The 17,334-nt window shown below is 39.2% G+C and overlaps 1 protein-coding gene and 1 long non-coding RNA gene across 3 annotated transcripts; one reads left to right on the plus strand and one right to left on the minus strand.

The window, feature by feature from the left end:
- Window positions 1–71: 71 nt before the first annotated feature.
- rab34b (RAB34, member RAS oncogene family b) lies at window positions 72–6,898 on the minus strand (the record flags this gene model as incomplete). Its single annotated transcript, XM_083927646.1, has 11 exons — window positions 6,791–6,898; window positions 6,318–6,550; window positions 5,742–5,833; window positions 4,696–4,761; window positions 3,908–4,009; window positions 2,755–2,819; window positions 2,560–2,611; window positions 2,390–2,471; window positions 1,179–1,269; window positions 946–1,053; window positions 72–133 (listed from the first exon to the last, which is right to left on the minus strand). Exons 2-11 carry the CDS (start codon window positions 6,363–6,365, stop codon window positions 72–74), a joined length of 768 nt encoding a protein of 255 aa, XP_083783772.1. The 5' UTR covers window positions 6,366–6,550; window positions 6,791–6,898.
- A 1,601-nt stretch (window positions 6,899–8,499) lies between these two features.
- On the plus strand, window positions 8,500–10,928 carry LOC310956283. Of its 2 annotated transcripts, none has more exons than XR_014593469.1 (7): window positions 8,500–8,721; window positions 9,084–9,165; window positions 9,376–9,425; window positions 9,629–9,723; window positions 9,914–9,998; window positions 10,196–10,263; window positions 10,902–10,928. It is a non-coding gene; the product is annotated as an uncharacterized lncRNA (long non-coding RNA). The 2 variants fall into 2 exon arrangements; XR_014593470.1 differs by having other exon boundaries at window positions 8,500–8,711.
- The last annotated feature ends 6,406 nt before the right edge of the window (window positions 10,929–17,334 follow it).

The following is a 17,334-nucleotide window of genomic DNA, read 5'->3' on the forward strand; positions in this document are numbered from 1 at the left end:
TTTCCGTTTAATTCCCCCCTTTATTGTGACATTTTGTGTTGCTGTGTAGTATCTAGGCGGCCATTCTCTCATCAGCAGCAGTTTGGTTTCCTCTTGGTTGGTTTGTGATCCGCTTCTGTGCTGTCTGTGAGCCCTGTGTGAAGCAAATACAATAAATAAAGTGAGCTACAGTAAGAAGAGTTTGAAGGATAAAGCCGTGCAATATTATGTGTGATTTTTACTGTCAGCAAAAATCCCATGAATGGATCACAACAATGAATTAAGAATGACATTGTCTGAAAACAGAAAATGAGCCGCACTGTGGTGGGGGTTGCATGAACATGGGCAATGTAGATGATTTTAAGTATATGTACAAGAGAGCAGTGGATCCCAAACTCATAAAATGATTAAAGGGAGAAGATCCTTTTTTTGGGGGGGAGGGGGGCGGGGGCAACTTTCATCAATATGACTAAAAAAAAATCCATGAAAGCCAACGGTCGAAGAATAAAAAATCTCTTTGTGGTTAAACTGCTCACTTCATTTTATCTTTATAATCTCAATTATAGATTACAATCTGTGATAAAAGGTCACAAAGAGACATTTCATCACCAGTACCACTACGGAGGCTGGGTGCCTGTTTTGTTTGTCTCGTGCATACAGTATGTATACAGATGCATGATTTAACTCTATGGGAAAACAAACAAAAACGTAGCTTAGTTGCCTAACCAAAGCGCATCTGTCGCACGCATCCGTCGCACGCATCTGTCTTGTGGTCTACATTCTCTGGATATTAGACATGCAGGAGCTACAGAACATAGACTGAAGCAATGCTTGGGTCCACGTGTTGTGACAACAACTGATTTTCAATTGGGGAACTAATTAGTCAGTAAATCAATATAAGAAATAGTTCTAAGTATGCTGCTGCCTTCCTAATAACAACACTTTATTGAAAGCAAACGGACTCACTGATAATGTCACCGGCATGCCTTGAGCCACTTTTCTCGAGCTCGGACAAAACGTTGGCCTCAAAAGTCAGAGAGGCCACACGGAAGAAGAATTCCCTGACACCGTCTCCTGGAACAATAAAGAGAGAAGAAAGTGTTTAGTGAGACGAAAAGGGGATACAGCAGAACATGAAACGCATGTAGGGATGATGACTGATGGAGACTTGTTCTTGTTAATGTGTGATTGACTCCCACCTGACTTGGCAGACACAGCCCAGTACTCGGCTTTGATTTCCTCAGAGAGTCTCATGGCTTCCTGCTCAATCTGCCCCAACTGATGAGGAGACTGAGGAGGAAATATAGAGAGAGAAGGGAAAGTGGTGAAGCAAAGAACACGCTTCAGACCATTGGTCACTACAGAATTAGGCTGATCATAAACTAAGAGTAAGATATACAGAGCTGCAATGATGAGTCAATAAACCAGTTCAGGGTTTCCCCCAGTGTATCGCAAGCCCGGTGGCCCACGAGCATAAGTTGACCCTCACCGTGGAGACGCATCTGATGATATTTTTAAAACTTCAATTACAGTGGGGTGGCTCGATGGAGATGTCATTTTTTCAAATCTCCATTCAGCTTTTAGCACCAACTTTATGTGGCGACCTGTGCAGGGGCGTTTCTAGGTGGTGGCCTGGGCCTGAAATCTAATTGGCCACCCCAGTCAGAGACCCGTGGAGTTGTATTTAAGAGGCTGTAATATGGTCGATCATAAAGTTAGAGTGCACATATCGGTATCACAAGAAACTAAATGATCTAAGAAATCCATCAGTACCAACCACCTCATTTTACCTTGCCTGCGAAGGGGCTAAATAACGCTCCAAAGTTGGGATAATGTTGGTGAGGAAATACTGGCAAGGCCGTTTTCAAAGGGGTCCCTTGACCTCTGACCTTAGAATATCTAAATGAAATGGGTTCTATGGGTAACCACAAGTCTCCCCTTCACAGACATGCTCACTTTATGATAATCCTGACAGTTTGGGGCAACAAAGAAATGCAGTTCTTCTCATGCAGTACAAATGTCCTATTTGGCCTATTCTGAAATGGTGTATCTGAATATTTCTGCATACTGGGGTCCATAGGAAATTGTCATGGAAATGTTTTTTTCTGTTTTCTGAAGTCACATGGACCAAATGATAAAAAGAAATCTATATTTTTAGATTTTAGTTGGGCAGAAAAAAAGGCATTTCTATTGAGAACTAAACATAAATATAAAATTTAAAAATATATATAAGTTCATTTTAATGTTTAATGTATTTTAAAACCAGTCGTGTCATAAATACAACAGTGAAACTTTATTAAAATATAACATTATCAAACGCTCACATTTGGATTCACTATGAGAATTCCAATTTATTTTCTGTCGATGGACTTTAAATGACTAAAATCATTTTTGATTTAATTTCACCCACACTGAGGTCTTTCTTGGTACCGACAAGGAACAGTAAAACACTGGAGGGGTCGTTTTCCTTCATTGCGTCCTCCAGCCACTGCCTTTACACACAGACACATACAGACAATTATTAGACCAAAAATACCGTATAATGGTAAAATAATTCAATCTTATAGGGGTGTTCCTTACCTGGCATGTGCTAAGGAGCTCACACTGCTTAAGTCAAACACCACTATAATGGCTGGAGGAGCGTAAAGAGACAGAGAAGTGAAGAGAAGTAAAACAAAGAGCATAATGAGGAGGTGTGTGAGACAACACTGCTCCTGTACTTCAGTCAGAGCTGAGTGGTGTAATAATATACTGCAGAGACTGAGCTACACTCACCTTGTGCTCCTCTGTAGTATGTTGAAGCGATGCACTTGAAGCGCTCCTGACCTGCTGTGTCCCACCTGAAATAGATCAAATGCAGCTTGATTGTTCTCGTGGGGTATTTGGTCGAGATGAGGGGAAGAGGGGGAGAAGAAAAGGGGGAAGAGCTGTGGGATGCTGTCATGTCCAGCGATCCAGGTGGTTATTTAAACTCACATGTGAAGGATAATGTAGAGCGAGCGGGTCATTATTCACCCGCTCTATATTATCAAACGTATTACTCAGCCACTACATAACATTATTACATTTATCATATAAATCAACATGATAAATCAATCATTTGACACAAAATATTGATTTAAAATTGGGAATGTGTCCATGGCAACAGTCTTTTATTCGTAGCTATTGTTGTTGTGAGAACAAAGTTGGCTTTAGTTATACCGTAATCGGTTGGATTTATCCTCTGGGAAACATGAATGTCTGTACAGACTTTCATGACAATACAACCAGTAGTTGAAGAAGAAGAAGAATTACTTTATTTTTATCCCACACGGGGAAATTCAATTTTTTCACCCTTATTATTAATCATGTTACACACACACAGGCCCGAAATACACACATGCACAACCAGGGCCTATACATGCAATTAAGGAGAGAGGTTAGAGCGAGGGGGCTGCCAGTGACCAGCGCCAGTCCACGCTCCATACATGGTCCACACAGGGACTTGAACCAGCGACCCTACGGTTCCCAGCCAAGTCACCTATGGACTGAGCTACTACTATGTTGACATATTTCAGCCATATCACTAAAATGGCACAATAAAAACTCGACAAGGAAGAAGAAGAAGAAGAGGAAAATGAGTCAAAAGTACAACTAATTGTGAAGGTTCACTGACTTTTCTGTGTTGTTACAGTTTACGGGATAAAAACCTTAAAATGACACTAAATCAAATGCCAAAGCCAACATAGTGAAAGAAAACTGTAATTACGTAATTTAAGTCTCCAAACTGAAGTCAAATCTATAAATAAATGTTCTGAAAGCCTCATCATGGTATCAAATAAAGGTCATGTAGCGTTGAACAGACCTTGTTGACTCATTTGACCCTGATGATCCGTCAGTGCAGTGGGTGAGTGAGTTTGTTTCTGGCTCAGTGTTTTCTAATACTTACAGCTGTAAACTGAAGGGAACACCGAGCACCTCGAAACGCTCCATCTCAAAATCCACCCCTATGGTTGCTTTGTAGTTCTTATCAAACGCACCCTTACGAAACCTTAAAGGGATAAATGAACAGTGAGAGAGAGAGATTTCTTTTAGAGCTGTAGCTTACAATCATTATTAAATTGACCATTTTGACTGATCAACAATAAAAAACTATGTTCAAAAAAAAGAATAACTAAATAAAACGAATAACTTTGATCTCTTCTGACTAAATGCTGATTTAATGCTAAGTCATTGGAGAGAAAAAAACACATCGTCACAAGTTTGTAGTTTATTCGTAGTCTTAACCCCAAATGACATTTCAGCAGATCTAATAAACCGGGTAACTGTATCTCCCTCCTATCAAACCCATTTAAACCCTAAATGATGACTTGGATCGTTCCCAAAGAAAATGCACGCCCCAGCTCTGCACAGGTTGACCGTGTGTGTTTATGTGTGGCTGAACTCCACCATTAGGTACATGATGATGAAGTTAGACGTGTTTCTGAGTGTTTCCGCTGCAGCAGAATCATCTAAAACAGAGCAGTGTTATTGATTTATGGCATGATTTTTATCAAAAAGACACAAAAGCCTCAACATGCAACACAATCAGGTTCAACCATGTTTTCTTGGAAGAAAATTTGACTACAGAGAAAACACTTCAACAAATAAGTTGTTAGTTATGGTCAGACTAATATTGAATAAGAAAATCTAAAAAACCCCCTACACAATCCGTAATTATTCGTGACTGCTTCTTACCTGCTGATCAGACACGTTTTTCCAACTGCAACGTCTCCCACTACGATGACCTTGGCGAGATTAAAACTGGCAACAGAAAACCAAAACTGTCATTTCTGAGGCCACATAACAAAATCCTCACAGCACGAACCACACAGCAACGTGATGAATAACATGTTGACATCATTTAACAGCTTTAACAGGACGCCTCACATACCCCTCAATCTTTAATATTCTAAAATAAGTCAATTTAAACTGGATCCCTAACAGACTGAATGCATGGAGGCCTCATATATCCATGTCTGCTCTTACATGAAACCCGAATTATTTAAATAACTTAATTCGTTTAAATTTTAAGCAGCTTGATCTCATAAATTAAGGGGAATTTGTTAGGATTGAAGTACTCTTAAGCTCTTTTTAAAGGGTGATTCTCTGTTAATGCTGTGCTTCAACATTTAGTTAAAAGCACAGCGCAGACTTTGGACGAATTCTGCTTTATCTTTTTAATTAAGTAAATGTACTGAGAGCTGCTTTCTGCACTTATAGGCAGTTTTGTTCCAAATCGGTCTTGACGAACAGAAAATATATAAATTAAGTCATAAAACGATTTATTTTATGTGTTAAAGACGATGTTTTCTGCGTAAATCTTATCATCAGAGGAAAATAGAGATAGTAGTTCAGTCTTTACACCAAATGTGTATTACTACACCGCTGAAAATAGTCCCCAACAAGTTACTCCAGTGAGTTAGGAGCCTTTTTAAAAATGAAACTACGTATTTGAGACTGGTTTGTTGAGATTTCCGAGGACCATAGACCTCAGAGAAAGGAAGCTAAAAAGTAATGAGATTATATTGTGTGAGATTTGCTTAAATATGTCCAGCCTTTAAATAGACGACCGGCTCAATGCCGTTATATGTGACGGGTGAGGTCAACGGCTGTCAGCTGACACTGCAGACACAGCATGACTTAAAGGGCCCAGTCAACACAAATTCATTTAACTTAAGCACACGTAAGAGTGTGTGTAGAAGGACGGGTGTGTTGTCTTATTAACCCCTCTGTGATCTTACCTCACTGAGTCTGTCTTGTGTACCTGGCAGGCGGCCTTCACCTGTGGGTGGAAGCCATCTTTGGTGTGCAGCGCTGCGTGTGGACTGAAACACTGCAAAGCAAGTGGGGAGAGGGGGAAAAAAAATCACATTTGACAGCAAAAGAAAAAGGAGAGGGCTATAATGACTGTCTCTTTCCTGTCTAATAAGACAATCTTATCATCTTCTCTAAACCTTAAAACAGCCGTCAGCGTTCAGAGAAACAAAGAGCAGCATTTACAGTAAGTCTCTAAATAACCTCATCCTCTATCGTAACGCTGTTAGTTGTTATTACATTACAGAGCATGTGTGTGTGTGTGTGTGTGTGTGTGTGTGTGTCTTTGGGGACACGTTGCAGACTAACGATCAGTTAATTATGGATGTCTTATAGTAAGGACAATAGTAACTTGTGTCCCCAATTGAGGAAAAGCTGATTTTTGGGTCGGGGGTTCAGGTTAGGGTCAGTTAAGTAGTGTTTATGGTTAGGAGATCTGGTTAGGGTTATTTGTGTGTGTGTGTGTGTGTGTGTGTGTGTGTGTGTGTGTGTGTGTTACTAACATGTGGGAGCTGAGTAATGATCCGGTCCTTCCTCACAGGTGGCAACATGCTGCTGCAGTGGAACAGCACACACACACACAGCCACAGAGACACACAGACACCCACACACAAACACACACTTCACATTCACTTCAAGGACACACACACACTTAACTTTCTTTCCTTTTTTTGTCTCTTCTTCCCCAAACACCTTCCACAGCAGCGGGTAATGAATGAATGTCTTCCAAGTGTTCCTGAAATAAATCAGGGTTAAAAACATTGCTCGGTACATTCAGGCTGCACAGTGGGCCTGAATCACAGATGCAGTATCTAACGTCAGCACGTAATGCTAATGATAAACATAATATAGATGATTCAGGTTAGATTAAATAGCACAGAGGAATTGTCTTGTTTTATGGCATCACTGCAACCCATAAAAGCATGTTGTGTTTCTAACGTTACACTCAAGGCTTAAGAAAGAGTCTAAACTTTACCTGAAATGAAACTGCCGGATGGTAAATGCTGAAGGAAAGTGTGTCCTGGGTCTGAAATATGATGTGATAGTTCTGTCCAAAGTCTGCAGAGGAAAATAAACCCAGAACAAAATGACGCTCAGCAACGAACTGAGTCTCCGGACTGACGGCAGACGGACCAGCGCGCAAATGAGCCTCTCCGTGTAATTAGTGAAGAAAATCAGGGAGTCATCCGCGAAACAGCGCCACCGTGCGGCTGCAACTGCATTTACTAAAGATTAATCACTTAATTTATGTAATTCCAAATAAGATAAAGCTGCATTTACTTTTTAAATTAATGTGTCTTCTTGTTCTTCTTCTTCTTCTTCTTCTTCTAATTATTATTATAATTATTATAATTATTATTGTTATTATTATTAGAAGTAGTAGTAGTAGTAGTTGTAGTAGTAGATTTTTTTTAAGTGTTTTATTTATTTATTTGTTTTTAGGCCTATTTGTTTATTGAATTGTCTTTGTCATGTTCAGTTATCAGTTAGTAGTCTTACATTAATAACAGCACATTGATACAAACACAGCATAAAGACCAGTCTTTTTGTCCCACTCTAGTAGGCTGTTTTATTTAACATAACATACTCATAACATACAACAGTTTGAGCAACAGAACCAATGAACAAACCCCCCCCCCCCCAAAAAAAAACAAACCCCAACAATAACAACAACAACAACAACAACAACAACAACACAAAAAATTAGAATAAAACCGTGGCCGAGTGACGAAAAGTCCATACGCCTATTATAACTTTTATTATTTATATGTTGGACACTGAGAGTAGCCCGTAATAATCAGATGTTATAAAATAAGGTGAACGTTAGAACAATCTACATATTGATATAATTGATGGTAACGTATGTGCAACAGGTGCAGCTGTTCCAGGTGGAGCTATAATTTATAAAGGTAGCCTGTTGTGTCGCCTTATTGCCGTCTATTTTGTAATATCTGTAACTTGTTTAAACTTAATCAAAGATCTAAACATAAACATTCTAAATGTGTCCCAGTTTATTTCCTGTTGCAGTGAATGTGAATAATGATGTCAATGACATCAGCTGACAGGAAGTTAACAAGGACCAAGGCTGTTGCCTAGCAATGGAATTCCATTAAAAATGTCTATTAACTATAGTTGTAGTATTTGCCTCTTAAAAACAGTGGGGGGAAATAGTTTACATGAAGAATTGAATCAGTAGCATTTGATCAGTAGGACAAATTAAAACACGACATAAACATCCTGGGTTTTTTTGTACATAAAAGTATGTAAAAGTACATCAGGACATACAATTATATAAAAGTACATAAAATTATATAAAAGTACGTAAAAGAACATAAAAGAAACGTAAAAGAAACATAAAGAAACACAAAAGAAACATAAAGAAACATAACAGAAACACAAAAGTACATAAAAGAACATGAAAGAACATGAAAGAAACATAAAAGAAACATACAAGTTTATAAAAGAAACACAAAGAAAACATAAAAGTATATAAAAGTACATAAAAGTATATAAAAGAAACATAAAAGTCCTGATGTGATGTTCCAGCTCCGGGACAGCAGGTGGCAACAAAGCGCGTAGAAACTACAGAAAAACGAACCAGTGACGTATTATTCCTGCGACATTCAGGGTTTATAAACGTCGACACGGCGCCACTTCTATCTCTCTTCCGTCGGTCTCGTGGGTGCTGGTCGACAGTAATTTTCACTGCACTTTGTTAAGAGTTGTGCTTGAATTAAAGGACGCGGAGTGAAACTGTCCAAACAGCGCGTGAGTTCAGTGGTGACGCAGTTTGTGACTGTGGTTAAAACGTGATAGCTGCGAGCTAAAGTGTAGCATTAGCATTGACCTGAGCAGCCACGTGGAGAACACGAGCAGTGGACAAGATGAGAGACAAAGTAAGATTTGGTGGGTTTTTTTGATTGTCTTTTCTCTAAGCCTCATTTACGAAGAGTGACCTTAAATAATAATCTACATTTTCTCTTTAAAGTCGGGAAATACGCGCCTCCCCTTAGTCCTCATGGGTGTTCATTCAATTTGAAACTTATTAAATGTGTTAATATGCATTGCCATTGCTCAATCTTAGGCTTTTTGTTTTGCTTTTATATTTAAAAAAAGTAAAATTACAGCTGAGTAAACTGTACAGATAATTGAGATGCTGAACTTATATTTAACTGCCACATTAATTGTATTGTCTCTGGTGTACTCTGAAGTAATGTTTGGCTGTTTTATTGGTATTTAACCATGAATGTCCTGTTTTCCCTCCACAGGTGAGCGCGAGCATGGTGCTTCATTGCAGGAATTTTTCAAATGCTACAGTGGATGTATGGGGTCTCCTGATGCCCCTGCAAGGTGAGCTTCAATTTAGAAAAACCCAACGTATCTGATGTTTCAACGCAGGTGTCAGTGATGAAAACTGTGAATAGGAAGTGCCGTCTGATGCGATAACTGACGATGTTTCATTCTCACTGTTCTGAGCCTCAAACTGCAATTTATCGTCAGTGATCAACTTGATAAGACTGTAAATGAAAGTTACTTATTGTGTTTTGTTTTTTTTTAAAGACGGGTCAGAAGATTGGGTCCATTCAAGATGATGGAAAGTCAAGATGGAGGTTTGTCTGATTCTCTCACTTCATAAAATCTGCTGTCATTTTAAATGTGGTGATGAAATCCAAACTGAAATAGCTGGAATTACCGGCAGATTGTTCAGTGGTGACTCTCGGTTTTCTGAACATTGGCTGATTCAGATCTGTGTCCTGTAAAAAAATAAATGCTCAGTTTTCACTAATCACAACCTTGTTTTCTGTATCTGCAGAGACTTGAGCAGACATGGGAGATGTTTAGTTACCATGCAGCGCTGCTTACACTCCAAACTACTCCAGCGAACTGAAGATGACTCATTTCGTGCAGGTGATTATGCATTGTCATTAAAAAATGTCTAACTGCTGCTTCTGTTGTGATGAAATCCAAACTGAAATAGCTGGAATTACCGGCAGATTGTTCAGTGGTGACTCTCGGTTTTCTGAACATTAGATGATGCAGATCTGTGTCCTGTGATTAAAATAAATGCTCAGTATTAACACAACCTTTTCTTTTGTAGCTGCAGAGACGTGAGCAGCTATAAGAGATGCAGCCCGGCTTTAACTCCCAATTATTCCAGCTGGCTGAAGACTCATTTCATTCAGGTGATTATGCATTCTGTCATTAAGGAAATGTCTAACTGCTGCTTCTGTTGTGATGAAATCTAAACTGAAATAGCTGGAATTACCGGCAGATTTTTTAGTGGTGACTCTCGGTTTTCTGAACACAAACTTGCAAAAGCATCTTCTCTAATGGACTTGAGCAGTGGCATTATTCACAGTTTTGTTTTGTTTGGTTTCAGGGTTCGGCTGCATAAGAAGAAAGTGACTCATCTTATGGGCTGCAGATACACCTTAAGAGACAGACCTTGTAAGTATGTTTTATTTTCATTATCTTAAAAATGAAGCTTTCATTCTCACCTTTGTACAATGAAAACACTCAGCGCTTTGTTGTTTTGAACATCTGGATTAGATTAAGTGTTGTATGTTTAATTTTAAATGGGATACACCAACAAGACCTAACAAAAAATCCTGATCGTAAACAGACTTATCACATGTAACTACTGATTTGAAGCAGATGGAGTCCAGAGTCAGTGAATCATTCAATTTGAAATGTTTAACTACAGCACATAGTCAGAGTGTCTATTTTGTGTTAACCAGTCCTGGTTTTCAGCCCGATCAACCAATTGATCCTGATGGTCGAATCAATCGTTGAATCATTGTCTGTTCCTGACTTTGATCTCTGGACAAATTTGGCTGAATAAAGTCTAATGCAGCTAAATTGGTTAAATAAAAGTGCGTTGACTTTTGTTGTACACTGGTGAGTTACTTGAAAAGCTTATTAAAGGTGAATCTTTGTCAGTGATGAGAACCTGGAATAGGAAGTGCCGTCCGATGCGACAACTGACGATTGTCTCTGATCCAGTTTTCTGAGTCTTGTAAAGCTACACTGAAGGATGATTGGCTTTCAAAATGTCTGTCATTTTCTGACATCTGTTTTTATTACAGGTCTCACTTCACACAATCTGATGCTCTCCTCTGAAGTCTGCTGAAGAGTGAATTTTGCAGGTAAATTTAAAGCTTTAGTTCATGAATAGCAGACGACATTGTTGTGATGAAACCCAAACTGAAATAGCTGGAATTACCGGCAGATTGTACAGTGGTGACCCTCGGTTTTCTGAACATTAAATGGCGGCATCAGTGCGTTGGCTTGAAATATTTTGAAGACTAACTTTTTTTTTTTCTCCTTATCCTTCAGAATTGGATCAAGTAGTTGCAGCGACTGCCTCAGTATACCACCAAGTTGCATGTGGTAAGATATCTGATTTATTTCAGTCATTGGCTTTGTGCATGGTGTTGTGATTTTATTTTAAATGGTGCTTGTAACATTGCTGATGGTATAAACATCCAGTGTGTACAGTTAATATTATTACTGAAGACTAATCTGTCTTTTCTCTTCAGGTGGCGAGAGGACTCGTCGACAATGGTCTGAAGACGGATGTTGACGTTGTTGGAAAAACATTTTACACTGTAAAAGTCAGACTGAATAAATATTTTAATTGTGATTATCAAAACCGCCTGATGAGTGAAATCATGTTTTGTTTTTGTGGTAAAACCCAGGCAAGCCTATTTTAAAGCAAATCTAAATGTGAAGGCTGTATAAAATATGTAGGAAGTAAAAATTGTGATGTCTCCTTAAGGAGCCACTAGATGATTAAACCACAAATGTATTCAGTAAGATGTCCCTCTAAATGCACCCAGCTAGGGTTGCAAAATTCCCGGAATTTTCAAAGATGGAAACTTTCCATGGGAATTAATGGGAATTAACGGGAATTTATGGGAATAAACTGGGAATTTTCAAAATTGAAGGTTGGCTCTTCTTAGGGAACTTAAATATAGTTGAGCAAAGTATATTTTAGCCTTATATTGACTAAAACAAACAGATGCCATTCAAATACACTTGAATATCCATGCCATTCCTTAATCACATGCACAGAGCACATGCTTGCTGCATGGCTATTGAGACCCCCTACTGGCACTGTGCATGCCTCCATCACATGAACACATGGACCACACTTTAGAGCCTGAAGGACAAAGAGTATTGAAGGCACACATTTGAGCCTGTGGACTTAACAAGTGAGGTAAGTTTTGATGATATTATGGGGAAATATATTCATTAAATGTTTAAATTGCAAATATCACATAAACTGTATTAATCTGGTAGATAGCAATCTGATAAGTTAGATGCTAAATAAGCAATAGCTAGTAGGCTATAGCATAAAACAGATGCTAGCTACCTCATTTGGCTGTTTTGTTTTGAAGATCATTCCAGTTGTTTAGCTAGCCTTACTATTTATATCTGTTTATCATATTGCATTGTATTACTACAATCTCTTGCATTGCATTAGCATTCTTACAAGCTCTTGTGTTATTTTACAGAAAAATGCCACGTGCGCCATCTGATGTGTGGAGACATTTTACACCAGCTAATGTACAAGGGAAGTCTGTATATATGTGTAAGTATTGTGATAAGACCTACGTGAAGAATGCCACAAAAATGCAACAGCACATTGCAAAGTGCAAGAAATTTCCTCAAGGCCCAACACATGCAGCAGCCAGGAGCTCCACTCAAGGGGAAAATGAATCTGTTTCAGCTGCATCAGAGTCAGATACCCACTCATCAGCTCCTGGTCCCTCTGGCATCAAAGGATTCTTTGATTTTATGGATGACACTAGCCAGAAAAACGCAGATGAGTGTTTCGCTCGTGCAATATATGCAACTGGCTCACCCCTGATGCTGACATCCAATGTGTACTGGAAGAGATTTTTGAATGTTCTCCGACCAGCATACATTCCCCCAACCAGACATGCATTGTCGACTCATCTACTGGATGAAGAGTTCAGTCGAGTTCAAGCCAAGGTGAAGCAGACCATTGACCAAGCTGACTGTATTTCAGTCATCTCTGATGGATGGTCCAATATAAGGGGACAAGGAATTATTAACTACATAATCACCACTCCTCAGCCTGTGTTCTACAAGAGCATTGACACAAAAGAAAACAGACACACAGGCCAATACATCGCAGATGAGCTAAAAGGGATCATCAATGACCTTGGACCAGATAAGGTTTTTGCACTGGTCACTGACAACGCAGCCAACATGAAGGTTGCCTGGGCACACGTGGAGGAGACCTACCCTCAAATCACTACAATTGGCTGTGCTGCCCACACACTGAATCTTCTCCTGAAAGACATAATGGCACTGAAAACAATGGACACTCTGAACAAGAGAGCGAAGCAAGTTGTCAAATATGTTAAAGGCAAACAAGTAACTTCCGCTACATTTCTGTCAAAGCAAAAGGAAAAGAACAAGGGTACTACACTGAAGCTTCCCAGCATAACGCGATGGGGTGGTGTTGTTATCATGTTTGACAGCCTTCTGGAGGGAAAGGAGTCTCTGCAAGAGATGGCCATATCCCAGTCTGCAGGCATCGACAGTGACATCAAGAAGGTCATCTTGGATGATGTGTTCTGGGAAAGGGTATCTAGCAGTCAGAAAATCCTCAAACCTATTGCAGCAGCAATAGCAAAGATAGAGGGGGATGGTGCCATCTTATCGGATGTCCAGTGCCTTTTTGCAGAGCTCAAGGAGGAAATCCAGACAGTTTTGCCCACTTCCCTACTGCTGAAAGCAGAGGAAACGGCTGTGGTCAAGTCATTGGAAAAGCGGAGGGAGTTCTGCATGAAGCCAGTGCATGCAGCAGCATACAAGCTGGACCCCAAATATGACAAGGGCATACTTTCTGGGGAAGAGATCAACGGTGCCTATGCGGTCATTACAGCCATGGCTGACCACTTGGGTCTCTATAAAGGCAAAGTTCTAGGCAGTTTGGCAAAGTATCGAACAAAGCAAGGCCTTTGGAAAGGGGATGGAATATGGCAGTCATGCCAGCACATATCTGCAGCCACCTGGTGGAAGGGACTATGTGAATCTGAGGCCCTTGCACCTGTAGCCTCCATCATCCTCCAAATCCCACCATCATCAGCCGCCTCCGAGCGCAACTGGTCACTGTTTGGGAACACCCACACAAAGGTTCGCAACAGGCTCACAAATGTGAGAGTGGAAAAGCTGGTTGGCATTCGGGCAAACCTACGGCTGTTTGAGCCTGACACAGAGCCATCCTCAACAAGGCTGGAAAGTGACACTGAAGAGGAAGACTCAGAGTTGGATATTGAGGAAGTGGACATGTTGTTGGATGATGATGAGGTCCAGGAAGAGTCTATTGACTGAGCAAAAAAGAGAAAAGAGGATTGCTTGAAGGAAGATTTGCATGTTTAAAGGGACATTTTGGAGGAAAAGTGGCCTTTTTCATTTAACCTTTTGAATGGGACTTTGTGGAGATTTCTGGATGGGGGGCATTTTTTTTTGGGGGGGGGGGTGGGGTTAGGGGATGGTATTATTAAACTCAACATTTCTGTTTTTGTTCATCCATGAAACAAGTTATTGAAACGTGTTCTATTCCACTGTATTACAAATAAATCTGTTGAAATACTGTATCTGTTGAAAACATTTTGCATGGAGTTTTTCTTATGACTTCTGTTTATATTTATGCTTGGAAATAATATATTCCCAGTTAGTTCTCCTAAATTCCCATTAATTTCCATAATTCCCATTATTCCCATGGAAAGTTTCCAATATGGAATATTTCCAAAATTCCCGAGCTTAACTTACCATGGAAATTTACCGGAAACTTTCCGGAAATTTACCGGAAATTTTCCGCCCCTTTGCAACCCTACACCCAGCCCCTCCCATGTTTATAAATCTTTTTAACCCATTTGTACATAGAAAATAGTTTGGGAGTCTTCTCTGAGCTTAAGAACGAATCTCTCATCTGATTCAATATTAATGATATGCACACATACACACTTTAAAATTCTAAGTTGATAAATCTGGATGTCAAAAGGTATTTTCTTAGTTGGAGAATCTAGTACTTGAGACAGAACTGACATATCCCCGGTTCTAAATAAAAGTTTGTGTACAAATGGGTTAATTGCATTTACATGAACCGAAAGTGTTAATTTGGCTTAGTCCATGCTCCAATACCCATTCTACCAAACACATTTCTGCTGATGGCTTCACACTATTACACTTACCTACAGGTGGTGCTAATGCACCAAGAAGTGCAGCAATTCTCCAGTTAAATGCAGGGAAAGGAGAGATTTGGCTATTGTGCCGAACATAGGTCTCAACTAAGTTTTTAAAATGGGTATTTGGCATGTTAGGTGCTTTAAGGCTAAACCCAGTGCGTTTTTGTCAGAAATTAATCTAAACACCTAAATTAATAAAAGTATTTAAGTGGCTTAACTTGAAAGTTTTATCTAGCTTACATTTAAATACAAAAAACTTGTATTCACTCTGTTCCTACAGAAATGCATGTCTTCCAAAGTTAAAATCATTTTTGTTTAATTTTAAGGGACACATCTGTGTTGTGCAGGAATACGTTAACCGTTAAAACTCTAATCAAACCTACAGTCACATCTGTAAACATACATGAAACACACATATACGCTCTCTCACACACATTAGCATTACTTACTTAAGTCATGGTATCTGCAATGCGTTCTGAGTGTTTGCCTGTAGGCGACTTCTGGTTTAATTAATCTGAGTGTTGATTCTTTGCAAAGTTTTGATAAGTGGTGTCTCCGGATCTGAGCTTCAAAGAATAACTACACTGGGATATTTCAAGGTGAAGTGATATTTGCCTGTCAGTCACTGAACTAAGAGTTGGAAATAATTCTATAATTGTGTACCAATGCCTCCTTATCTTTTGATGGGTTGACATTGCCGTTGACTTGTTGCCAACATGGATTTAAGCCGTCAGTTTTTACCAGGTCTGAACAAAAAACATCAGCCCAAATAAATTCATTTGGAATCAAGTCTCATTATTGTGGCTAAAATAGCAGTCATTAAGACTAATCATCAAAGATCCAGATCAACATTAACAATTGTATTCCTTGATCCATGTCTTCTCTCTCGCAAGGGTTTTTATTAGTTTGCTGCATAACACCAGGAAACAAACATAACCTCCTTGCAGCCACTAACTCGTAAAAATGCGTTTGACGTTTTCTTTCAGGGTTTGTGAATCTTCCTGAAGGACATGATCACTGACAACCAACCTGAGGCCTCCGAGGGCTGTGCAAATGTTGTTGTTGAAAATAATTACCAGCTTGGTCTGGTGGACAGTCATGCAGTCAAGCAGGCTTCTACTTTACACAAGTCTTCTGACTGTGGCATGACATCTGTCAGTGCGTTTGAAGTGTCTGTGGTCTGGAGGTGACCCCTGTCAAGTGTGTAATCAAGTAAACTCTGAAACATACTCACACACTGCTCATGTTCATGTGGTATTAAATGGGTTTTAATGGGATCAGTTTGTCCAACAAACTTTAAATGATATCCTTTACTCGAAGGTTGAATATGGAGAATGAGCAGGTCATCCAGCCAACCAGAATCATAACGACTCATTTTGACTATTCAATTCATTTCACAACAGTATTTAATGTTCTGTGGATGTATTTAAAAGATTTATATATATACATTTCAAATATTTGATGATGATTCCAAGGTTTTTAGCATAACGTGTTAGTTAATTAGTTACCTTCATTTCACCTATTTCCGCCGACCTTGTAAAATTGTGTTTATTGTTTTATTGGAACACACATGGTGTGTTGTGTTATATAATATCATCATGCCATCAAGCATTCCTTGTAAATATTTGTCATGTTGTGTTTGTACGTCTTCCCTTCACTACCTAAGATATCAAACATAAAAAGTGATTGACAGCCACCGAAGACTTTGCTCAGGGAGTGTCACTATTGTTTAAGTAAGCTATGTAGAGATGTGTTATTATCTCTCGGTGTGTGTGTGTGTGTGTGTGTATTTCATATTCAGTATGTTTCGTGTGCGGCAGGATTTCATTATTGAAAAGCAATGTCAGATGACTTTTAACTTGCAAACAACTTTGTGGATGCAAAAGCCTTTATTGCATGACCATATAGCAAAAGTCCCTGTAATGTATCTTCAATGGATAGAAAACAAAGCTCATTAAAAATATGTCCAGGTAAGTTTACAGAATTAACACAGTTGAATTCCTCTTTAACAGACTACTTTGTAGCGTCTAATGATGTTTTCTTTGCTGAAATGTGCTTTTATCCAAATTCCTTTAAATCAATACTCCATCTCCAAAGAAATGTAAGTCAAACGCCACTGGACTAACGATGACCTGGACAAATGAGAATATTCACAGGCTTAACACTACTCCATATTCCTGCTTTCTGCTATAAAGGCTTAATTGTATTGTATATATAAATGAGTGCCCTGGGATTTAGGATAACATTAGGTTAACACCACACCTGGGAAGTAAAGCTGACAGAGACATACCAC

This window comes from Echiichthys vipera, assembly GCF_963691815.1.
Source record: "Echiichthys vipera genome assembly, chromosome: 14".
NCBI lineage: Eukaryota > Metazoa > Chordata > Actinopteri > Perciformes > Trachinidae > Echiichthys > Echiichthys vipera.